This window comes from Daphnia magna, linkage group LG5, assembly GCF_020631705.1.
Source record: "Daphnia magna isolate NIES linkage group LG5, ASM2063170v1.1, whole genome shotgun sequence".
NCBI lineage: Eukaryota > Metazoa > Arthropoda > Branchiopoda > Diplostraca > Daphniidae > Daphnia > Daphnia magna.
The window spans coordinates 8,751,351-8,775,599 of NC_059186.1; the positions used below are offsets into that span (position 1 = coordinate 8,751,351).

The following is a 24,249-nucleotide window of genomic DNA, read 5'->3' on the forward strand; positions in this document are numbered from 1 at the left end:
GCGCTGGAACATTACGATCCATGCGTATCAGTTATTAAACTATTTCTCTCTGTCTCCGCCTGTGGCGCTGCTTTTTGTTGTTGGTCATCTCATCATCTAGAAGGGATTGTTAATTGGCCAACTAGCCTTACAAAAAGAGTTGTTTCGAATTCTTTAATTATTGATGTCACTTCGGGTTACGTTTTTGTATTCTTTAAATAACGAAGACCTATTGACCTCATCCTGCTTGTCATGGCTGAAGACAGAGAGATCTTACGTGAGATATGGGAAGGCAGACTGCCAGTCTGTTTTACTTTAGCTACAGAGGAAGTGTCCACACCTATTGCACCAGATCCATTCTATCTTATGGTTCCACGCTTGACTTACTTCCCTCTTGTCACAGATAAAGTAAGTATGACTTTAAACTGATGAATTTAAATAATAATATTGAGGTATTTTATGGTTTACTTTTTGTCAGGTTCGGAGGCACTTTGTAAGGTGTGTTGTCCCAGAAAAGCATGACAATGAAATGTGGCTGGAGTTTGAAAAATTTCCTCTGAAATGGTATTTCTTTGATATATTAAAAAATAAGTATTTTTCTATACAATACATATGTAGGCATTATCCAATTGGACTTATCTACGATCTGCTGGTCACAAATTCAGAATTACCATGGCAGATAACAGTCCATTTTGACAAATATCCTGATAACAAATTACTCAAATGCCCCTCAAAGTAATCGTTTTCAAGTTCTATCACCAATAAGACAGTTTAGTGCTTAACATTAATTCCTTGTCAGAGATGTTGTTGAATCCCATTTGATGCACAGCTTAAAGGAAGCTGATGCTCTGAAACATAAGAATCATATAATGGCTCTAATGCAAGAGCGTGACCACAAGCAACTTTGGTTAGGACTCTTACATGGTACAGTATATAATACTTTGTGATGTGCCATGATTGATGAAATTTTTACAGCAGTCTTTTACAGACAGGTTCGACCAATTCTGGTCAGCAAATCGAAAGTTAATGGAACATAGCGCTGAGGATGGTTTCCGTTACATTCCATTTCGTCTGTATGCCCCTCAGTTAACTTCCAAGCCTTTTATGCAATATCTAGTCAAATCAATTGAAAACGAGAAGAGACTAACTCTGGAAGATTTACTTCAGAGAGCGAATCTCAATTTCGAATCTAAAGGTATGATGATTTGCCAAATTTAAGAAAAAGCTTTTTTAAATCGTCAATTTTCTTAATTAAAGGACCATTTCAAGTCGTCATTCACGGGATTGATCTCCCTCTGGAAACTCCTCTTCAGTGGATAAGTGAGCATTTAAGTTATCCGGATAACTTCCTGCATCTATGCATCCGATACTCTTCACCTTAAGTCTAGAGCTGAGGCGTTATTTTGATGATTTCTTTTGGGTTTGCACCCATACAATGTTTTGACGATTTTTTTTCTCTATCGGGTTTTTCTACCTTTTCAATAGGACAAAGTTGGTGTCCGCTTAGTCAAATGACTTTGTATCGTTCCCATTCCCCATTTTGATATACATAGTGTACATTTTGGCCATTAGTGGTTTTAATGTGGACAGTCGCTTGTCCAACAGATTTCCTTTTGTTGTTTGAGACACTTCACTGTTTGCCTCTTTAAGCACATGACGAAAAGTTCATTTCATCATTATTGATAAAGCTAGTTCACAGCTAAACCCGCCTGATCAAACTGAGTGCTAGTTTTGATATGCTGCCTAAACTAATCTTGAGCTTTAATTGCTCAAAAATAAATGGGGGCTAGCGCTTTATATCGTTAACATTTTCCCTAACTTGTCTTGAAAACCTAGGTTCACAAACGTTAATGTCTTATGCTCCGCAGTGCCGTTTAAACAGTTAAGCAGTGTTACATCAATCCAGTTTGACATTTGAACAGTGCAACCCGTTTACCTAATGTACATCACCTTCTGAGACAACGTACAGCCCTGTCATTGATATTAATTTTCAGATACTTCGGTTGAACGTAAAGATAATTTTACAGTACTTATACCCCATCCCACTCACCACTGCTGAGCCTAGCCTTAGGCAATTAAATCCGAATGCGTATAGATTTTTCTGTACAAGAAATTGGTTGCGGTCCCAAATATTACACATCATGTCAGGTGTAAAGCGTGATGTTTTATTTAATACGGAACGCCATTTCACGCACGTTTTTATATAACTCCTCCTGTTCTTTAATTAACCATTTATTTGGACGTCACTGTGTCAGACAGGGTTTTCCTTTCTTCAGCTCTGTGACAAACGTTGATATTAGTTAAGCTGCTAGGTAACGTAGGACTAAGCAGTTTAAAAAACTCGTACTTTTACATGAAAATTTACATGAAGTATAGTAGTAAATGAAAACGCATTTTCGTCCCGTAATGGCTTTAGCCAGCGTATTAAAAATTAAAATAGGGAAGATCAGAGTTACTTAGGAGTTGGGATGGGTTTTGTTTTCCTCACATAATTCTATTTGATGTTGTCTTTGATATAAATAAAAGTTTTTTTGCATAAATGTGAGTTTATTTGCGTAGTTAAATATTTACTTAAACAAAGTGGACAATTAGATACAGACATGGGCGGCGTTACCGGTGGCGTTCGTTGCGGGAGTTTTGGGAATTCTAGTGGGGGACGACTGGAATAGGGCAAAAAGTATAGTTCTTGTTGTTCCGCTAGATGTCGTGGACAAGGAAAGGAAAGGAATGTCTAAGCACTTTGGTCTGAGCACGATATAATAGGAAAGGTACAGTACAGTACACGATCGTCCTATAAACTAGGGTCCTATCTCCAGAGCGGCGGGTGTTTAGTAAGGGGTTCTAAGATTCCCTACCAGGTTCGCTAGTGAGTTAGGCTGATCGTCTCTCAGGGAGATAGCAAAAAACCCGGTTTTCTATTTTTAGTATTTTTAATTTTTAGTAAATGTGTTATAAAAGTGAATGAATTGAATCATTTCATTCCCGATTTTTAGGGACCAAAAGGTTCAAGACAGGGCCAACAGGGAATTTTTAATTAATTTTAGAAAAATCTGATTTTTTGAAAATTGCGCGTACTGAAATACGCATCAAGACTTGCACAATTTAATCCTTGCCGCTGCTCTTCTTTGTCCCGTTATTGGCATTATTCGCGATATCGAGTTCCATTCAGATTTCCCTTATACGAAAACAATAATAACTAAAGCAACAAAATGTTTTGGCAGAGCTCAAAAATTTAGCTGTGGACTTGTGGTTTTGGCAATTGAAGCAAAGACCTAAAACGCTAGCAAGCATACATCATACCATCAATCCATCATACATTTGCGATTGCCGTTTGACGATTACCGCCGGATTGCGATTTTTTCTTGACTGTTGAGTCAGAGTAATAGAATACTATATATATAGTATAATAGGAAAGTAATAGAATACTATATATATAGTATTCTATTACTCTGGTCAGAGTCATAGAGTGAAGTTCTATTACTCTGCTCTGGTTGAGTGTTGAGGTTGACTCGCTTCCCAGATTGCGATTGGAAAGTATGGCAACGCATTCCGCAACTGTGTTTCATGCATTAGCATCCAAGATTTTGCCAACGGCATGACAATGTCATGGGAGCTGTACTTGTACAGTATGTTCCAAAAAAATCCGACCACCCTTTTCAAATAAAAATGCCCCCTATTGTCAAATAGCACAATTGCATCGAGTTTTAGGCCAAATTGAAGCAAATGGTAAAATGTGGAAAAACCATGTAAGAAATTGCCATGGAAACGAGACACCCATCAGTGAGCTCGCATCCTTACATCAGTGTGTGCTGGGAATACTTGCCGTTAGGCATAGCAAAGAATTTAACAAAGTTTTACCATTTTTTTACTCTACTGGTCTACGCGAGACAGAGTTAAGGAATGGAAATCTCGTTTCTATGACAACCAGACATTTATTTTAGGTGGATTTGCTCAACCCCCAAAACAAAAGAATATTTTTATTATATCATTATTAAATTATAATAATATAATTTAAATTACTATTTACAAAATTTTTTTAACTGAAATAAAATAATATACAATTTCTTTTTGTGAATATTAGATTTATTTATTACAATAGTAAATTATTATGCATCTTTTTTTGAAACGTTTTCATTAAAAGAATACTTAATAAGTCACTATTATAATTAATATATTTAATATATATTAATTATTCTAATTGTTATTTTTTAATAAATTGTGATTTATATTATATTATTATAATTTAATAATGATATAATTAAAGTATTCTTTTGTTTTTGTTGGTTAAGCAAATCCGCCTACAACTAATGTTTGGTTGCCATAGAAACGAAACTTCCATTCCTTTAGTCTGTCTCGCGTAGACCAGTAGAGTAGAAAAATGATAAAACTTTGTAAAATTCTTGGCTATGCCTAACGGCAAGTATTCCCAGCACACACTGATGTAAGGATGCGAGCTAACTAATGGTTGTCTCGTTTCCATGGCAATTTCTTACATGGTTTTTCCACATTTTACCATGTGCTTCAATTTGGCCTAAAACTCGATGCAATTGTGCTATTTGACAATAGGGGGCATTTTTATTTGAAAAGGGTGGTCGGATTTTTTTGGAACATACTGTACTTCTGGCCTATGAAAGTATGAATTCTCTCAGAACACTCTGAAGTGTTCAACAGTGAAGTATGGTACGTCCGTCAGAAAAGTAAGTTGAAAATCTCTCTTTGTGTTAGTAAAATTGTTTTGAGGCGATAGGTATTCTGTGTGGCTGTTTTTATAAACTTAGAACGTTCTGTGACAAATCTTATTATGCACCAGGAAGTATTTCTTAGCGTTTTTTTCTATTGACTTTTATGGTATCATTCGGATGGTTAGACCACGTGGTAACGTCAGTTACGAACATAAATTTTCGGGATTAGATTGTGTAGTGATGCTATATTGACAAAATTTATAACTTGAATTAGCCATTTTCTATTACACTTATTATGATAGTGTGGTTGTGAATATGTAAATTCCTCCTTGTTGTAAGGCACTAATGTTTCTAAATGATTAATTGCAGTTGCATAAATCATATGGTGAAAACCCGAATTCTAATGGATGAACGCCGTGGGGGTGATTTAAAGGTAAGATGAATTTGGCAACTTGAATTTTCCATTAGACATGATGAACCTAACAAATCTGTGATAGGAATTGCCGTCTGATCATCTAATGATGATTTTTTTTTTCTGAGCTTCATTTTATCTAAAGTTTTTTAAGTTTTACTAGTGTTAGTGAATCAGATTTTTTTTTCTTTTTATAGGTATTGGCTTTTCAACCTTACCTGGAATGAAGGGGGTTATTACTTTAGGTTGTCCTCCATGATGGAGAGCTCTTGGTCTTGGATAATCATTAGTTTTCCTTAAATGCTGTAGTTTTCAACTGATGTTTGGTCTGCTGGACAATGCATGTGTCTGTAATGGTGAATCATTCTCTATGATGAATCTCTGCTTCATGTGTTTATAGCTACAGTTATGGTGCCTCTGTCTGCTAGCCATTTAACATCTGTTTGGTTTAAGGGGGTGACTGTTGCATGGGATCTTCCAATCTTCTAAAGTTACTTCACAGTAAATCATTTAGAATATTATTTCATGCATAATTTATTGGTGGCTACTCTGCAATTTGTATTTTAATGTTTGCAATGATCGTAGAATATTGCTTGTAGTTACCAGCTGGGAGCTTTGACAATTGAAGTGGACCTTCTAGAACACTACCAACATTTATAATTGTGTGGCTTACTTTTAGTTGTTTTCTTTGCAGGTCCTTTTGGTCATTGTGCTTCATTTGGTGTGGAGCTGATTGATTTGGTGGTAAAAGCTTTCCACTGTTCTGTTTGAGAATCTTTTCCCCCTATAGCAATCCACTTTTGATTGGTGTTTGAAAGTTCTCATGGACAAGTGAGTAACTCATCCACTGAATGGGTTTAGTGTTCATTTTGTCAGAAGTTGGCACTGCAATTTCCATAATGGGATTTATCTTAGTTGCTAGCTGGTTTCTTATCTCTTTTAGAAGGATAACTGCTGCATTTTCCGTCATGTTTGTGAACCTGCATCCGTGGTCTGCAGGTATTTGAGATTAGCACACTTTACCTTCCTGTGGAGGTCGATTTCTATTCACTTCGTATCCAATGCTTTCTTTGTGTTGGTATTATTGATAGCATTAAATTTGGTCATATGTTGCCATTGTTGCCCATTATTGAAACTTTCTTCTCTGTAGTACTTTCACTGAAAGGTGGTTGGGGAGGATTTGGCTTGGCGGCTAGGCTGGTTGGATGCTGAGATTACATTTATAGGTATGTTATTTTACGCGACAGGAATTTCAAATATGCACAGTGATAGTCTGGCTTTCCGCATTAATTGGATAGTTGGTAGAGAAGAGTGCAAAATCGTCTGGAATTTCTGCAGAGCTGTGTGGAATAATTGCTATTATAGTTTTGAGAAATTTTTACAAACAAAATATTGTGTAGTTTGTCTTGTTTTAGTGATTGGAGTGTGTTCTGGCTTATCCGCATGTTTCCTGTGTGCTGGTCCTAACCCTGTGGAATCCGGGAAACTTTATACAGACGGTCAACATTATATCAGCAATTCAGCTCGTCCCAGTCGAGCTCACCCCCGACAAGTCTTTATCGTATGGCATGATACAGATTGAAGGTTCGAAATGGAATGGAATTCCCGTCAAATTTAAAGTTGAGTATTTCGGCCACCTAATCCGGATTATTGTATCCGTTGCCAAAAAGAAATAACTTTTGTTAATAGTTCTTTTGTCTTTATTTTGATCCGTCTTTTTTGGTGATATCTGAGCTTAACCCAGTTAAGCTTACTAATTACTAGTATTTTCCTGGAACATGAGATTAAACATTAAATAAAGGTCGTTTTAAGTGTAGTTTATCGAAAATCTGGTTGCATGATAGACGGTTAAAGCTTATAGATCACTTTCATTCTTCGTGTTCTTTTCATTTAGTAAACAGTATGAATACACAGTTAAAGCTGGAATAGTGAGAAATAGTGTAGTTCACATCCACAATATCAATGTAAGGTAAGTGCAACCATCGTTTTCTTTTATTCTGTCTTCAAATATCTGTATATTAAGTCGTTAAGTTTATTCAACTGTTTGTGAATTAAACTGGTTATAAATGTTAGTGTCACATCAAATGTAGCTAGCTGATATCACCGTGTGAACATTTTTTATTACCATGAATTGAGCAGACGAAACAAATCTAGTTCACATTACACGATTCAGCATTGGTAAGTCTACAAATAGAAAGATTACTTTTTCTTCTTAGGATGCTCAGACTCATTTGCGGTTAACAGATCAATTTTCCTATTCATAAAACAAACATTGTCAGTTAAAATACAGAACTGCAAACTGTGACACACAGGATTTCATACTAATCTTAAGGGTATCTATGCAAACCAGACAGTCTTTCATGACCCTAGCATATTGCAATTGGTCCTTATAAAATCCACACCATACAAATAGTGATTCTTGAAGTCACCCTACTTCTGACATGGCTGCCATGTTACGTCATTTCACCAATATGTTGGGATTCTGAAAGTACACGAAAAATCTTAAGTTAACAACGCTGAGTACTTCTTTCTGTAATAAATTAATATTTACTAAGGAAGCTTTCGAGCCGAATGTCAGCTTCGAAGCTCAGCAAGATGCAGACTCACAACATAAATATTTATTTTCTTTCTATTTTATTTTTTATGTTATAAAACTCTTTTCATGTTAACATTCATTGACGTAAACTCGACAATTCGGTAGCAGTTTGCTATTATGCCCGGAGCCCCGAACTTTCGAAGTTCCACAGCACTCTCGCCAGATGCTCCTGGACCCCATGTTTTTTTTAAAGTTCTGTCAAATTTTGGCTGCAGATTTTCATTTATTATCAAGTATTTCACGAGTTCAATGGAGACAATTTTATTTAGAACAATTAAGGTGTTCTTAATGTTTGATTTCAGGTTTTTCTTTAATGCGCAATCTTAGCGTGCGTAGGTCGTAAACCAACCTGTACTTTCAGAACTGTTCACAATCCCGTTAACATTTATTTATATTGGTCTATCTTTGAACTAGGCAATTCTTGTTAACAATTTAAAGGCGAATAAAGCTTATTTTTTGGATTTCCAAAATTTCAATTTCCGGTTTTACTTCCGGTTTTAAAATGCCTAATAACTCCTTATTTGTTGGTCTGTCAGAAAAAAGATTCACATTTTCGTGATCCTCGTCAAATTTGGGGTCGACTCCATGTATCAACTCAAAATACCCGAAAATCGTCAAAAATCGCTCATGAAAAATCACGATTTTGATCAAATCCGACTTTTGGCTAAAAACACGTCAGTCCAACCCAAAATTTGACAAGGATCACAAAAATCTCATTCATTTTATTATGGGATCCCTATTTCTGGAGACATTGGCTACTTCCGGTTACTTCCGGAAATTTTTCGTGACAATCTGCAAAAAGTAAAAAATGAGCTGCATTGTTCTAACAATTTCAAATACTTTTCTCGCATGCGTTAGGGTGTGATAGCTATTATTCCGTGTTTTCTTGCTTTCAACACTACAGGCTGATCATACGAGCTACGACCGTTTTACCTACAAATGTTTAGCGTTTCGTGCTGCAACTAGTGGTTTATATTCTAGGATGTTAAGCCTAAAATTGGAATTCAGCTATCAGAGATTAGCAAAATTCAAGCACTTAAAGCAAGTATTGTACTTATTTCAACATTCAAAGTAAAATATAATTTTGGGTTCTAGGCGGAAACTGTAGATGGCGTTGATGTGCGTTTATGATGAAGATTACGAGTGACAAGTTAAATTGGTGTTTGTTACGTTGCTCTGTTTTGTGTTTCAAAAGATTTTTCATCAAAAAATGTACGGTATGTTGTTATTTATTCAGTATTGCTATCGTTGGGTATGTATTGAAAAGGAAACCCTTGAAATAGATTGCTTTTTGTATGTGGTGGTGTTTCACTCTGTCAGCTATGCCAGCTGCTGAACCAGCAGCCTGCATTCTGCTATCAATGTACCACAAGGAATCCTGACACTTTAAGAAGGCCACTATTCCTTACATGAAGATCATCATCCAGTTCAAGTACTGTTAATGAACCTCAAGCCTTTTGTTTAAGCTTAGTGATGTGTTCTCTTGTCAGTCAACCACAGAGTCCTTATCTACTGTGTTGCTAAGCCTTCAGCATCCCAGGTATCCAGATTTCTAAGCTTCTCTAATTAGCCAACCATCATCCATACACTTCAGCTATTAGGTATTTCAGAACATTACTTATCTCCCACTACATTCATCTGTTAAAATTTTCTCTACACAGGCTTGTCTTCCTCTCTTCTTAGTCTGTCGAATGCCAACATGGAATAAGGTTCATCGCCTTACCCTGGTATATTAATTTTGTGGATTATCTGGATTTCTCATTTTTACATATAAATCTTTGTTGTATAAACAGAGAATTTTCATTGTTAATCCTGCTGTTCTTCTCACCGTTACTTAGCCAACTAACATGGATAGGCTTTAACACCATCTCCATTTTTTGGTATTTTAAGTTTCCAGGATATGGAGCATTGTTGTGTTGTAACATAAAATTCTTTGGTAGGACTGCAAATATTCATCTTTCTTGGGTGCAACACTGCCGTTTCGACAATTTCGGTAGTTTTGCCCCCAATGGAGCACACGCGTAAGTTAAGATGGCTTTTTCATCGTTTTATCAGACAAATGCCATTTTCCGCCCAAAATCGCTTACTTCTTTTTTTGCGTCATTTAATCTATTTAGATTTACATTTTCTTCGTCTTCCTTTCGTTGTTGTCTACGCCTTCGCCTCATCGCTGTCCTCATCAACGTCTTCGCCTCATCACTGTCTTCGTCGACGTCTTCGCCTCATCACTGTCTTCGTCGACGTCTTCGCCTCCATCTCCGTCTCGTCGTCGTCTTGGCCGTCTTCGCCTTTGTTTCATCGCCGTCTTGGCCGTCTTTGTCGACGCCATCACCTCGTCGCCATCACCTCGTCGCCGGCTTCGCCTTTAGGGGGTTCACCGTGGATCGTCGCCCTGGTATTGATTTATTTTGCATTGTAATGTTTAAGTTAACCCGTTGGCTGCCACCCCGTTTGCGTCCCATTTTTTTTGTAGCTTGTAGGGACCGGCCGCAATGGCCTTCGCCGCAAGGCGCCTTAGGCAATGCACCAGTAGGGACTTCTCTTTGTCGATGCAGTGGCGGATTCCTGAGGGTGTGCATTCCCTGTAACGGATTCCGTCACCTTGTCAGCCCGGACTTGTCTTCGGACAAGTCCCACCTTGTTCGCGATCCTTATGACGCGATGCGTAGTTAATGTAGTTTAAGCAACCTACGGGTTGCGTGGCCTGGCAGCCAACGGGTTAACTTAGTTAAGTGTATGTATATTTGTGTATATATTTGTATGTATGTTTATTCTGTTATGTAAAATAGTGGTGGAATTGTTGGGAGGAGGTGGGACAATAAAAACAATTTAAATTTAAATTTGTTTTTCGTGTTTATTTCATTTCACGTTAGTCAACTTTATCCTAATCAAAGATAAACTTAGATTATTTATTTTTCCAACCTATTTCACTGTAAGTCCAGCCATCTCAAGGGTACTTATTTCAATACACTTCAGTCAGTGAAACATCAGTGAATTATTTTTTTTACTTCACTTACCAACAAAAAAATAACGGGGGAAGAAAATTACTTACACAAAAAAATTTCACATGGTGGCATCACAAAAGGAATAATTAACTCCTTTGTTTCTGTTTAATGAGGTAATAATTTAACAAACACAAGAGCGATACTGGATATGTTTTATTTCACTGACAACATAACATTGATGGCATTCCTTTCTGTCACCGAGTGACTCCAACGCTAATGCAACACCTCAGGTACCTCCAGGATCTGTGCAAAATAAAACTGTAAACCACTTTTTAAAAAAACACGTCTTGGATTGAACCAAGCCACTAGATGATTCTGCGGCCACCACAGTACATCAGGTACATCCCAAAGACCTGAAAGCACAATTACAAAAACTTAAAACTATTAACAATAAATTCTAACATAACCTGATGACACCTCCAAGAATCTAAGAGATATAGATAGGGAGATAGATTATAAAGAACTACTTTTTTTACGTATCAAGTTTGGTACAAAATAGGTGTATTCGTCTAGCGGAGATAAAAAACGTGCTAGCAAAGCCAAGCCATGCTCCCCCTTTAAAAATTTAAAATATATGTGGTACGAAGTTTGACGTGAATTATTGCCAAAATACCTTGAACAACTCTGCATTGATTGAATTCACAAGACACAGCTCAAAACACACGGAATCGGTGGTGAAATTTCAAGAAGAGAGACGTTCGTTTAAGCATCCATCCTCAGTCCGAAGCATGGTCCGAAGCCACGCGATATGGAACAGGCGAACAGCTGACGGGACAGCTGACATACCCATAAAAATTCTACGAAGTTAGTTATTTCTCCCCTAGATGTCTTGAAAATATAAGCAGTAGTCAAAGCGCCACCCACTTTGAAACCAAACTTGAAACCCTCCCACTTTTCCATAAGCGAAGTGCGCCCGACTTTCTTGTTTAAAAAATAACTCACACTCTTTTCATCTTTCCATGGTTGTTATTGTTTACAGCAAAGTGACAAGTAATGGCGCAAGGAGACGTTCTGATAAACCTAATAGAATGTGTCGATTTTGCAGCAATAAAGCATCGGAACCAAAGACGAAAGGATAGCGATTCTACACCTTACATCAATCATCCCATAGGTTGTATATATGTTCTTCCTACAGTTCCTACACGAATTTGGCTTTTTAACGGATATTCTATATGCAGGTGTAGCTAGAATTTTGACTCATGAAGCTGGTATCCAAGATATAGTCATTCTGCAAGCTGCCCTTCTACACGACACTGTCGAAGATACTGATACGACTTTTGAAGAGCTGGAGAAAAAGTTTGGGAAAGCTGTCACAAAGGTTGTGAGAGAGGTAACTGACGACAAGAGTCTCCCTAGTGAAGAAAGGAAGAGATTGCAGATTGTTCATGCTCCGACGTCCAGTCCAGAAGCTAAGGCGGTTAAACTAGCTGACAAGTTGTACAATCTAAGAGACTTGTGCAAAGGTACTCCTAGAGGTTGGTCATCTAAGCGCTGCGAAGAATATTTTAAGTGGTCCAAAAAGGTTGTAGATGGCTTGCGAGGAACATGTCCTATCATTGAAAGTGAATTGGATAAAATATTTACTGCAAAGGGATTAATGTGAATAAAAAATAAGTATAATACATTTTATTGCGTGCAAAACGATGTCATTATGCTGTCTAACAATAGTAGGAAAAAGCAGTCATTTTTAGAAACATGTTTGTGTTGCCAACTGGCCCGTGAATGAATAACCATTACATATTTTCTTATTTTTAGAAAAAAAAGTAGATTTTTACAGTTCTTTCTGGTTTGTCGCACGGTAAGATAATTTACATAATACATATTTTTGTAGCATATCAACCAGTTTCTGTTGAATTATTAGGGTTCATAAAAATCGCAACTTGTCTGTGCTAAGGGTTATTCTTTTCTTGTCTTTTTGAACTTTTTGCTCTCTATAATTTCAATTATAAAGTAGCCAGTCATTCCGGCTATGAGGATTCCAACAAGTACCCAAAGTTTAGCGTTAGCACACAACGCATAGCTGTAAGCGAATGCGATTGCGAAGCCCAAACTCTCCCAAAGTCGATAGTTGCTAAATGCTGCTTCTTCTGATCCAGCAAAGATGACGCCGTAGAAAGCTGTGGAATAAAAACAGGTGAAAATTTATATCTAGCGTATTTTGAGACAAAACACTTACAGTTGATTTGTGTTTGCCAGATGGAATCTGCCAGGCCCCAGAAAAATGCGATGACGAAATATATTACAGGTTTAGAAGGATCTGGTTGCCACAAAAAGAGGGCTATGATTAATCCCGCATTGAGCAATGCACCAAAAATGAAGATCGGCATTCGCCCCACTATTTTGACTATCGAGCCGCAAGTGATGGATCCCAGGGCGTCAGCCACACCGTAACAGATCAGTACGAATCCGACATGCTGCACTCCCCATGAGCACGATATGTAGGCCTTTGACATCAAATTGTTCAAAGTTAAAAAAGTTCTTGCCAGTTACAATATACACACGTCACATTAATGTCAATATATATTACCGCGGTGAACTCGGCTGTAAGGAATGCTTGTTCGAAACCTGACCAAAGAGTCAACGGAATAATCAGTAATTGGTATGGATTTTTCATATGCTGAAAGGTGGCGAGAAGCAATTCGACTCCAGTTTTTCCAGTACTACTTCCTTGACGCTCTTCTTCTCCAAATCTTTAACGCAAAAAAAAAAAAATACGATAGTAAATTTGTAGGCTAGAAAAAGAGCACATCAATCATACCTGGAAAGAGGGTCGACCAAAAGAGCCATAATTAATGAAGCAAGTAAAGCGAAACCGAGAAGGATGCCCGTCAACATTTGAATTTTATCTTCGTCAGGTCGTTCCAGGGGTGAAGGAACGCTTCCATTTCCTGTTATGCTGGTAAGGTTTCGGCCATTGCAGAAATTGGCGCCGCAGAACTCTAAAATTTCGTCCTCTACGATCGTCTCATTGGCTTTGTCCATTGACAACACTGTTTACCGTAAGCAAATGTCAACGAGCAAGATTAATGAGATAAAACTACACACAATATAAAAATCTCTTCATACCAAGCGAGCTGATAAGATTTCCCCAAATTTGTGACGTTTGAAAGACCATAAAGAAAACCCCGAAGAATCGGGTTATACTGGGTTCGGCCGATTTGTCCCCTATTAAAGCCGCATACCGATTCCCAACCTGTAGAAAATTTTTAATCGTTTTGAAACCACATTGTCTTTATTATAATAAACCACTAACAAAAATAACTAGCGAGCAAAAAAGAAGATCTTACCTGGGTTAGGTAAGTGCATTTGGCCGACCACTAAAAATGAAAAAAAACATTGAAATTAAATTACGAAAATTATTTTGCAAATCATTTTCTTAAGGTATTTGCACTATTACAACTTAAAAAATAATTAATTACCATAGGTGCGGCTCCAATCCCAAGGATAATGGCGGCAGGAATGAGCGTTCCAAAAGATGGCCAGAATTGGGCGATGATGTAAACTGAGTAGCATAGTTCACAGAAGACCATGGTCCATTTGCACTTGATTGTCTTGATTAGCCAAGTAGGGACAAACATGCAAGATACAATCAAAGCGACGTAAATGGTGGCTGAGGCTGTCGTACCCAAACCGGCATCCGCGTTGATGGAACTCTTCACACGCCAGACAAATCATTCAAATAATTGTACTAAACAAGTTAAAGCAGATTAACATTTACCTGAAGGTTGCCCACTGAATTAAATGCTGTAAAGAGACACATGAAGGACAGACTGATTACAGCGACATTCTTCCAAATCCGCATTTTTTCCTGTTGGATTTCAAATGGCGACATTGAACCAATGCTTCGCATTCCATCGTTCTCATTCTGAAAATTGGGGTTATTATTTCTCGTTTCGACATCCACCGGCACAGATGTTTCATTTTCTTTCATATCTAGCAAAATAGGGAAACATTAGCACTCTTTTTTAAGCCAACCAATCTTAAATCTCTAAACTGCTGTGTTTGATAACGTACCTGATGAATAAGGTGGAGGCTCATCCCCATTAACTTTTTCTTCCGTCGGCACGTAGCCTTCATTCACCTCTCCAGTTGTTGCTTCTTCCGAATTCCCCATGCTTACGACTGAAGCCGCAATAACAGACGATCTCGTTCAACTAACGGTAGAATAGAAATCTACGGAAAAAGGTAAAATACACACTGCCTTACAAAAAGTGGAACAGAGCCAGATGTTTCTCCAGCGAACGCTCTGAGCTTACTGCCGTTCGTATGAAATAAAATTCATAGATATGGCAAAAACCCAGATCGTCAGCGTGCTTTAAATGATAAGCATTTATGAAAAGGTAACATTTACTGTTGGTGTGAAGCTTACTAATTCGAACCTTATCGGTACGTTTAATAACACCGACGCGTCGACAAAACGCAAGACATTTTTGTATGTTTGATGTAAATAACTCTGATAGCATTTTTTTTTTTTTTTTTTGAGGTGGGTCTCGAACAAAATAGCTATCACACTTACGTCAGCCTTTCAGTATCATTTTTATTATTAACACTATTCCTGCAGAGTTGTTTAGTTCAAGCATTCTTTAAATCGAAGATGTTTTCTTGTTATAGCTTTACCTTTTAAAATTAACGAGAAAAAGTGTTTACGAGAAACCGGGTTTTCCCCGGCAGTTGAACGAGCAACTTGCATGACGCAACCGTTTTGTGGGTACTGGGTTTTACCATCTCGGAAAAAGCCTTCGGCAACAAAACCGGTTAAGTTTTGGAACAGCGCTTATTCTAAAATTACTTTTCTATATAGCTTACCGCATGTCAAGGCCTTTTTTTTATTTTTCTACATCTATTGAGAATTTTTTAAATATTAATCAACGATTTTTAGGTTTTGCAGGGCATACATTTGTTTTGGAGTTAAACATAAAATTTTTCCAAGAGAGCGGTAACGGTTAGATATTCAACGTAAAAATTTGTTATTTCCTTCTACTTGAAAACACACCCACGTCTATAATTAACGAGGATACCGAATGTCCAGTTCTTGCTATCTAATTCAAATAATATCCTGACACTTTTGTCACCTATTTACGCAGCACTGGCGGTCCCTTATAGATCTCCACATCGTCAACAGATGTGGTTACGTATCAAACGAAAACCCAACCAACATGTGACACTTGCAATGGACTAGGAACGAAAAAATACAGGATAACGTGAATAGACCTTGACGTTTTTACGTACGACCTTTGTTTAACCTTTAACAATATTTTGTTTCAGAAATTTGACAGATTGACAGTTTTTTTTTTATCTACGTCTATCATGCAATTTGAAAATCAAAGACAGTTTTTTACTGAACGTGACAGGTCAGAGAATATCTAAAGAAAGTCTTTTCTTACCTAAAACTTGCATCAGATACTAACTTGAATCGAATTCTGCTGGCCGAGCGCGATCGTTCAGGTACAAGACGTTACACTATGAAGTTGTTCTAACCAATTTCAGTAAGCGTTGCCAGTTTTCTGTAGACGTAAGCTTTATGACTGCAAATTCAGTATGGGAAGTCTACGCAGGCTGTAACCACCGTTATATACTATGTGAAGACTTCACTCTTGCGCAAAAAAAAAAATCCCGAAGGCGGGAGCGTGATTGTTTACAGTGTCTCTTTCCAGCTTGAGGTCACGTAGAGAACATTTGTTACAGTAACGGGAAGGTTAAATCTGGGAGATATGTCATAAAGGTAAATATCTCCAGATTCTCCACGTTTTAATTGTTTACGAACAGAACAATTATCTACTGTGAAACTACGTTAAAACCATGTACCGGATAAATACTGATAAAATAGGGAAACACGTGTCATATGGAAAATGCGCATTGTGTTAATCTCGAAAATTACAGCAGATATTTGAGTGACAGAAAAGGGCAGCCAAATATTTGATTACACAACGTGGATTTATTTCGACTGAAATTCGAATTTTTACCACAACGCAAATGAGAAACAAGGCTAGAGATTCATAGTGTTATAGACTTTTGTGCAACCATTTGTTTATCAGCCTAAAATCCCAAACAATAATTAATTTTTGTTGGATGGTTGACATTTTCCAGGGCTGTAAAAAACCTATTTATCTTCTAAAGATAAACTCATACCTTTGCATGGATTTAGAACTACTTTTCATTAAACAACTTTAGATTAGCGAGGGACTTTTTTTATTCCTGATATCTATTCCCCAAGCTATATTTTGCGCAACAAGTAATTTAAAATACGTGTGAAGAGTCTTAAGTGCAAAAAAAAAAACACCATAATAACATTGTGAAACCTACTGACGACACTAATTTCATTCTTACCTTGAAATGGTGTGGTATGCGTCGATTTCAATTTCTACTAGTGTGAATTGCGCATCAACAGCCTCCAAAGACTATAATAACTGCCCTCAATGCACTGCACAGAAAGAACGAAACAACTATGCAAATGATTTCACCGGCACGAGATTAAAGACAAAAGAGCAATCTCCTAAAAGCTGTTGATTTTATTGGTAAGAATGCTGAAAAGATTTTACGGTAAGGACAACGGTCTCTCCTTCAATGGCCAGCATCTATTCGTCAAATGCTTTCTAACTCTCTATTGATTGCCAAAGCCCACCTCTGTATTACAGAGAAGAATAGATTTTTGAACAATCGCCTACCTGTTCGATTTCCCATTTCAATCGATGAGGTGAATCTGTAAAACGTGAAATGTAGGTTAATGGAGACTTACACAGCCGTGAGCGATGGGAACGACTGCATCGAACTTTACATTGGTATGCAGCGTTATGTCCAGTATTGTTTCAGTCTCTCTTGTTAAACGAATTCGAGACGTGTAAGCCATTTCAACGAGACGTGCATTCCGTCTGTCTATTTTCGTCGATGTGAACCTTTAATGTTTGCCAAGCTGAAAAGCTTAGAAAGCGACAGCCCCTCGTTAAAATCATGATCTATCTGAGAAGTAATTAAAAAAAAATAGCTATCAATTTAGAGCAAATAAGTCGTTTGATGAAGACAAATTGGGTACCACGTCAAGAATAAGAGATACACTCGTTAACTTTACTATATTTCCAAACACGTTCTTTTCAACGACTTGAAATTATAGAAACCAAAGCATTTGCTCAATCGACGAATCCCTGATTCAACTACAAATACCTTTTAACCTACGAAGCCATTCCTCATTCAAACAAAAGCAAAAGACCCGTTAATGCTTTGCACTTGTTCTCTGAAAATTCCTCAACAACTACGATAACACACTAAGAATACTAAGAAGTCTTGAATAAAACATTGAGAATATATACCTCACAAAATCAAGGTTATAAGTAGGGAAACGTTTCACCTGTCCACAGCTAAATCCAAATAAGTGTTCCAACAGGTACGTACCTATTTAAGGTCGTCAAATAAGTGAACGTGATTAAACTGGTCAGCCGATTGACAAACTTCCGTTTCCTTTTTCAAACGACGTGAGATCTCGTTGTTGATTGGAGAACAATTCCATTCGGATTTCAACTGTTAAGTGTTTTACATTATGTATGAAACGAATTTTAAGAATGCGATATGTATACCTTGAAGCTAGCGGCCATGAGATCACCTGTGGAAACGACACATCGGTTGGGAGTTTTAAATTCACCAAGAGTTTCTTGGTTGAAATCGCCACACAAGCCGCAAACGCGACCGCGTAGATGTTGGGGAGCACTCAGCTCCATTTCACTTGAATGAATCCTGATGATTAAGTTTAAGTGCTTCATTTCCATGATAAGATGCCCGTCTTGCTTGTAAATGACAGCCAGGATAGCTTTTGATCCAGCAGAACGGATTTCAATACGACCTCGATCTCGCAAACTTGTGTAAACAGTTTTGCCTCCATTGACAGTGACATCACCTGTTGGATTCAACTCAATAATGTCCTGACCATTAATGACAGTGACAATCTTTCCTTGGTCACCCTCTCGGGCAAGAACGGCGATCATGGATTCCTTTCGACAATCAGTCATCAAAACATGGGGGCAGTCGTTGATAGTGTAGTTGTAGAAAACATCATCGTAGGTATGCACTTTATCATGTCCAATCACGCATTTTGCTTCTGAAATACCTCCTGAGCTCAACCTGGAAGCCTCGCGGATGAAGTTTCTACCAGCGTTTAATGGATAAAAGATTTTAGAGTACGCAAAAATCAATGGAGAGAAGCGAGCCCATTGATTAACAGTTCCGTCTCCAGTGCGGACATTGACGGCAACGACAGTTTCAGTGGGACGAATGAAGGTTATGTTGCTCGTGCCGGTGTTGAAATCACGTTTGATGGTCACGGTGGAACGATTGGCAGCGTTGGATTGTCCTTGGATATGTTTCACGGTGAAAGGATACAGTTTGTAAATGATCCATTGACGGGCGGTGTTAATCCAGTAGTTAGCATTATCCGACAAGTTTTCAGTTTCGGCAATAAGTTCGTAATTGTTGTAAGTTTGATCCGAGCGTTGGGCCTCGGTACACTCCGGGCTTACATACAGAGATAGGATGGTATGATTCTTGAAGCACTGTTGACTTTCTGAGGCTGCATTTGCGGTTTCACGGTCACGATAAGCTTTGGTTGTTAGACGAATTCCCGATTGATTACAATTTTCCCCGAATGTAATTTTTTTCTCATCATTCAATTCTAAAACATTTTTGCTAAAGCCGTATGCATTAGGGTTATTCCAAGTGCGGTTTGATGTGTAACAAATAGAGTAATTAAACTCCTTTGTTGCTGGAACGTTGCCCGAAGTGTACTTTTCGATTTGGATATCGGTGAAATCTTTAGTGTTCCAGGCATCCTTAGACAGGCCAGCAATGAGGTTGAAGTGGATGAACGTTCCATTCTTTTGCTCGGTAATGATTCCAGCCCTCAATAAGTGAGCACTGCCGCATTCCAGATTCTTAAAGAGACGTCCGAGAACAGGGAAAAATTCCGGAATAACTGGACTGATTAAATCAGCCTCCACAGCAGCCTTCAATTCACTTGATCCCGACTCGTAAACGCGAGTGTTTTTACTTGACTTTGTGGCGTGCTGGTATTGGAAGTAGACAGTAACTGAACGCGCATGGGTTCCAGATGGATCGTAAAATAAAGCGTGATGACGACCACGGAGTTCTAGGGGAACGAAACCGAGATTGAACAAACCATTAAAGTTCCATTTTTGGAACCACTGCCACAAAACCATTTTATCGGAATTCACCATGTGAACAATTTCAGCCAGCTGGATGTTGACGCCGTAACGACCACCAATAGGTAATCTATGTGCAATAGGTTTGTCAACAAGGACGATATTTTTAATTCCATGGTCTTCTAGAATCGGTGTTAAGCTTTTGGCCAAGTCACTGGTGATAGTGTAGGGAAGGACGTGGTAATAAAAAAAGGGTTTTAATTTCTTTTCCGGAATCCAAGTCATCTTGATCTGGCCAGGGACTTTATAGCTGAAGTTCAGATCACTGGGAGGAAGAAAATCGACTCTGACATCCACTCCAGTAGCGATGAACTTGCCGTTGAAAGGAATATCAACACGGATCTCTGAACTCAATTTCAAGCTGAATTCAGCATTGATGCACGATTTCATTCCGCCTTTTCCATCACCTTTCAGACTGCCTTGGGCGGACATCAGGAGAGGCAGAGTAGCTAAAAACCGCATGGGCAGGCCCAGTTCAGTGGGAAATCGTACATTGTATTCGGCCAGCATGCGGTACTTGGACACGCTCACTTCGTACGGCTTGTTCTGGTACTTGGCGATGCTGGCCAATAAAGCTGGAATAGATTTTCCCAGTTCCTCTAAATCGATGAAACGATTAATTGAACCCATCAGGTTGAAATGTAGGAGCCCAGCACGTTTGTCAGCCGGGCGAGGGGTGACGTTCAATTCATCCCAAATAGCCTTTAACTTCTCAATGTTATCTCCTTTTGAAGTCGTACTGCCTAGATAAATTTTCTCCCAAACGTTTTGCCAAACATCTGACATGTTGTAATTCCACAAGTAAACCTATACGCCATTTGTAATAAAAACTTTAAGCTATGAACGATTTTGAAATTATTATTGGGACTTACGCTAAGTACTTCAGCAGATAATGGACCCAGTTGATAAAAGTAACGATTAGCCATAAAGACGGGCCATTGCCCATGGGAGACACGGTAGGTTGGATTATGTATCATAACAGCGATTCCTTCGTCCAGGTTAGAAGATCGAATATCAGGGAAGAAAAATGATTGATCAGTTGAAGCAGGTTTAACCATCGGCCAGGCAATTGTAGCTTTTTTGATTCTGTAATTGCGAATACATCGATCAACTATTTTAATGGTAATTTTAAAAATTGTCTTTTGATTATTACAATTCCTTTAGCAAAGGAGACGACGGTGGTATTTTCGTAAGTGAATTGATCAGGTTATGCGTGAACGTAGCCACTTGATGATCAGGATCGAACCAAGTGCCACCAGCGAATTTTTTCCAATAGGTTTGAGGAGCGTTAGACATTAACAGTAGACTTAAGGAAGCCATACGTACTTCGGGACGTTCTGTAATGCTACTAGCCAAGTTAGCCAAGATTGGATGAATCTATAAATAAAGTGATAGAGTAGAGTTAATTACAGCAGTCGAATTAAATTACCTTCTCCGGAATGGTGAACACAACACGGTGGAGGGAAAGGATGGCACGAACACGTTCGGCAGTTTCATCAAATTTGCCGGGAGTTCCACGAATGACCGGTAATAAAATTGGGACAATCTCCTCGACACCTAACGATCCAAAAGCGGTCAAGATAACTATGCGATCGACCGTGTTCTGGCTGGATTCAAGTTCCCCCGTAAGCCAAGGCAAGAATTCATCGATGATAACACCATCTTTCCTGTTACAGAATTCACCCAAGGTGGAAACGGGAAACCGTTTTGCTGCTTTGAAAGGGGAACCGCACACAGCATTTAATAAATCGGCAACAGTCACCATAGTGGTTTGCATCACGGCCTTGTTGGACTGAACAGGACCAGATTTCAGGAAGCTCTAGGTAGAAAACAAAATCATAAAAGAGACATTCTTGTATCAGTAGACATACAATACAAAGCTTATTACCATCAATTCACGGAGGAGTTCACGAGTTGGAGTCTTGGCGAAATAGCCAATTGCAGCCAACGCCCAGGTTGCCTTTGGTCCAGTGATTTGTTCAGTCTCGACCAATTCCTTGATCAACATGACGGCCGGATTGCTGCCTGACTGTACGACACAGTCGACGAAAAATGTCCTGCCCCACAAAAAATTATACGAATTTCTTACGTTTCACTCTTAAATTTTTTTTAAATTCTTCTTACACGATAATATAATCCAGTGTCTTAATTTCCTGCCACAAGGATTTCAGTTCGTCCAAGGAGAACATGGGTAGAATACGACCAATGATGGCCAATCGCTCAATGATGTCCTTCCATTTTTCTTCGAAGGCTGTTTCTTTAAGATTCCGTCCCACTACACGTAATGCATCGACGATGTTCTTGTGTAGGATCGGTACAGCCATGGGGCTCTTGATGTAAGCGTCCACCAAGTTAGGCTGAGCAGGACTGCACATATCAAGTATTACACAGTTTCATTTCTCTGAAAATCGAAAATAAACTTACGTCCCATCATGATTCAGTTGCTGGAAGTCATCAAAGACGTACGAGAGACTTGTGTGTCTTTTAGGTGAAGTTAAACTCCCAAAAAATGAGGTGATGCCCTCTTTCTTTTCTATGGACCAACTAGTGATGACAGAGTTAAGCAGCTCTTCGGTTTTGGTAGCGAAAGGTTGAACCATCAAGTCGCTAAAACCGTAAATGTTGACAACAGTCAATTTTGAGATGGACTCACCGCAAGCCACATATTTGACCATTGCGGTTCGCTGCCAATTAAGATAAAATTAAGAATAATGTTGATACAATTCAGAAGGATCATAGTTTTATAGTTACGTGCATGAAACTACCGCAATTCCCTTTGTCAAATTCGCAATCATGGCTGCCAGGATTAGCTGAAAACCAGACGGGATTACTCTTGCAGCGGTTATAGTCCCTCGTTTTGGCGATGTGGTAGACTGGCATGTCCTTACAAATGGCATCGAACGACCCCAGCTGAAATGCATCAGAGTTAAACACCTGTGACCTAGTTAATCGGTCTACATCGATCATGGTAGTACAATCGCCTTTGATCGAATCCTTTAAATTTGAAATTCATGTTTCAGTGTAAAATTGTATAGAGAATGCTGAAAATGAAATACCTCAAAGACGGAGAAGGTTGTGCTTTCACCACCTTTAGAGATGGATTGCCAGTTGGGAGGAGGGCCATCATGACGGACACCTGTAATATCCAGTTGCCACTGACTGGCGATACTTTTCTTAATGTTAACAATCCACAGTGGTTCGTCAGCATCGATTTTAAGTTCGGTAATCTAGTGAAAAAAGACGTTAGTATTTGTTATAATTTTTCCAAATCTGCACCTCTACTTAAAACTAATCTGACTTATCAACAACAGGTATCATTTCATATAACAAAGCTGACTTGAATGGTAATATTAGCTGAATTTAAACGGAATGGCCAACAAGATTTAGACTCACCGATCCTTTGTTGTGAGAGATGACGAAAGGAGCAGCAAGCATTTCAGAATTGGGGATTTCATCCTTTTCATTGTTGATAAGATTTTCGAAATCACCATCTTTGCCAATAGTATAGCCATCTACTAAACAGTTCCCCTCACGTTGAATAGCAGTTTCTGTCAGCTGGATTTAATTTTAAAATCAGTACAGTAAAAAAAGAAATGAATTACAAGGACAATACCTTAACGATGAGGGTGTTTTCATCGATACTCTGAATGATGACACGGCTTCGAAGTTCAATGATAGCATTTTGTAGCTTGAATTTATAAATACCAGCAATCGATCGACCGACGTATTTATAGACGTACTGCGTCCCTGGCTCCCATCCTATTAATGAGGAAAAGCAATTTATGTTAATCTGCCTAGAAACAAAACTGAGGCGTTCGAGCCTCAGGGTAGGGGTAGGGTAAGCAAACACTGAGAAAAGGTATTTCCATAAGTATGCCACCTTCTCTTTCTTTTCAAAAAGGGTAGAAAAATCTGCATAATTTTCTAACAAAATGGTTTGGCAAAAGACAACCACTATTTACATATGGTACATGTCCTTCAAAAACAACTTTTTTTTTCAGAAGGAGGGAGGGGGTATGTAAATTGGGTAATATTCCAATACAAAATTAAAAATTTAAATAATTCTTATTGCTTACCTAATGTCAGGTAAAGAAGCGTAGCTGGGCAAAACGATTTGAAAAGAATAGCAAAAAAATATATAAGTTTTAAATATTTCTAATTCCCGAATGCTAAACGCATCACCAAGATAAGTGAATAATTTAATGCGCGACATAACTTACAAAAAACAAGAAGAGACAATTGGATCTTGATCATCTCCTTATTCCCGTCGAACAAGCTCGTTACGACAAGTAGCTTGTGATTCAATCAAGTTTTGACTATATACTGCTTTGGCTGATCGAATAAAGCGACAGCAGATAAACATCCCTCTTTT

At 38.3% G+C, this 24,249-nt stretch overlaps 4 protein-coding genes and 4 long non-coding RNA genes across 22 annotated transcripts; 4 read left to right on the top strand and 4 right to left on the bottom strand.

Moving 5' to 3' along the window:
• Window positions 1-60: 60 nt before the first annotated feature.
• Window positions 61-1,545, top strand: LOC116922985 (autophagy protein 5). 2 transcript variants are annotated; one of them, XM_032929496.2, is made up of 6 exons: window positions 63-387; window positions 458-543; window positions 598-714; window positions 779-903; window positions 968-1,174; window positions 1,237-1,545. In XM_032929496.2, exons 1-6 carry the CDS (start codon window positions 232-234, stop codon window positions 1,359-1,361), a joined length of 816 nt encoding a protein of 271 aa, XP_032785387.1. In that variant the 5' UTR covers window positions 63-231; the 3' UTR covers window positions 1,362-1,545. The 2 variants fall into 2 exon arrangements, with proteins under 2 accessions (XP_032785386.1, XP_032785387.1); XM_032929495.2 differs by having other exon boundaries at window positions 61-387; window positions 458-714.
• Window positions 1,546-2,123: 578 nt separating this feature from the next.
• On the bottom strand, window positions 2,124-2,837 carry LOC116923122. Its single transcript, XR_004394369.2, has 2 exons — window positions 2,327-2,837; window positions 2,124-2,257 (listed from the first exon to the last, which is right to left on the bottom strand). It is a non-coding gene; the product is annotated as an uncharacterized LOC116923122 (long non-coding RNA).
• Window positions 2,838-4,208: 1,371 nt separating this feature from the next.
• On the top strand, window positions 4,209-6,999 carry LOC116923062. 10 transcript variants are annotated; one of them, XR_006646892.1, is made up of 7 exons: window positions 4,209-4,676; window positions 5,031-5,094; window positions 5,271-5,429; window positions 5,527-5,904; window positions 6,017-6,072; window positions 6,224-6,299; window positions 6,474-6,999. It is a non-coding gene; the product is annotated as an uncharacterized LOC116923062 (long non-coding RNA). The 10 variants fall into 10 exon arrangements; XR_006646889.1 differs by having other exon boundaries at window positions 4,232-4,676; window positions 5,271-5,574; window positions 5,768-5,904; XR_006646891.1 differs by having other exon boundaries at window positions 4,237-4,676; window positions 5,271-5,574; window positions 5,768-5,817.
• Window positions 7,000-7,065: 66 nt separating this feature from the next.
• LOC116923125 lies at window positions 7,066-8,621 on the bottom strand. The gene is made up of 3 exons (XR_004394375.2): window positions 7,625-8,621; window positions 7,396-7,555; window positions 7,066-7,327 (listed from the first exon to the last, which is right to left on the bottom strand). It is a non-coding gene; the product is annotated as an uncharacterized LOC116923125 (long non-coding RNA).
• Window positions 8,622-8,757: 136 nt separating this feature from the next.
• LOC116923077 lies at window positions 8,758-10,193 on the top strand. 2 transcript variants are annotated; one of them, XR_004394284.2, is made up of 7 exons: window positions 8,758-8,886; window positions 8,953-9,101; window positions 9,160-9,270; window positions 9,331-9,396; window positions 9,463-9,549; window positions 9,610-9,690; window positions 9,787-10,193. It is a non-coding gene; the product is annotated as an uncharacterized LOC116923077 (long non-coding RNA). The 2 variants fall into 2 exon arrangements; XR_006646893.1 differs by having other exon boundaries at window positions 8,767-8,881.
• A 1,339-nt stretch (window positions 10,194-11,532) lies between these two features.
• Window positions 11,533-12,315, top strand: LOC116923017 (guanosine-3',5'-bis(diphosphate) 3'-pyrophosphohydrolase MESH1). Its single transcript, XM_032929542.2, has 2 exons — window positions 11,533-11,785; window positions 11,853-12,315. The coding sequence occupies exons 1-2, from the start codon at window positions 11,668-11,670 to the stop codon at window positions 12,275-12,277; spliced, it is 543 nt and encodes a 180-aa protein (XP_032785433.1). The 5' UTR covers window positions 11,533-11,667; the 3' UTR covers window positions 12,278-12,315.
• Window positions 12,286-17,240, bottom strand: LOC116922866 (UNC93-like protein). Of its 4 annotated transcripts, none has more exons than XM_032929324.2 (10): window positions 17,002-17,240; window positions 14,689-14,847; window positions 14,393-14,607; window positions 14,094-14,327; window positions 13,962-13,991; window positions 13,741-13,867; window positions 13,433-13,664; window positions 13,202-13,364; window positions 12,851-13,118; window positions 12,286-12,791 (listed from the first exon to the last, which is right to left on the bottom strand). In XM_032929324.2, the coding sequence occupies exons 2-10, from the start codon at window positions 14,786-14,788 to the stop codon at window positions 12,571-12,573; spliced, it is 1,590 nt and encodes a 529-aa protein (XP_032785215.1). In that variant the 5' UTR covers window positions 14,789-14,847; window positions 17,002-17,240; the 3' UTR covers window positions 12,286-12,570. The 4 variants fall into 4 exon arrangements, with proteins under 4 accessions (XP_032785215.1, XP_032785214.1, XP_032785216.1 ...); XM_032929323.1 differs by lacking the exon at window positions 17,002-17,240 and adding an exon at window positions 16,059-16,217; XM_032929325.2 differs by lacking the exon at window positions 17,002-17,240 and adding an exon at window positions 16,083-16,213.
• A 482-nt stretch (window positions 17,241-17,722) lies between these two features.
• LOC116922763 lies at window positions 17,723-24,235 on the bottom strand. Its single transcript, XM_032929167.2, has 14 exons — window positions 24,098-24,235; window positions 23,954-23,977; window positions 23,491-23,636; window positions 23,271-23,432; window positions 22,934-23,104; window positions 22,629-22,871; window positions 22,302-22,561; window positions 22,002-22,244; window positions 21,766-21,934; window positions 21,307-21,696; window positions 21,031-21,254; window positions 20,750-20,963; window positions 18,243-20,684; window positions 17,723-18,186 (listed from the first exon to the last, which is right to left on the bottom strand). Exons 1-14 carry the CDS (start codon window positions 24,129-24,131, stop codon window positions 18,061-18,063), a joined length of 4,848 nt encoding a protein of 1,615 aa, XP_032785058.1. The 5' UTR covers window positions 24,132-24,235; the 3' UTR covers window positions 17,723-18,060.
• Window positions 24,236-24,249: the final 14 nt, after the last annotated feature.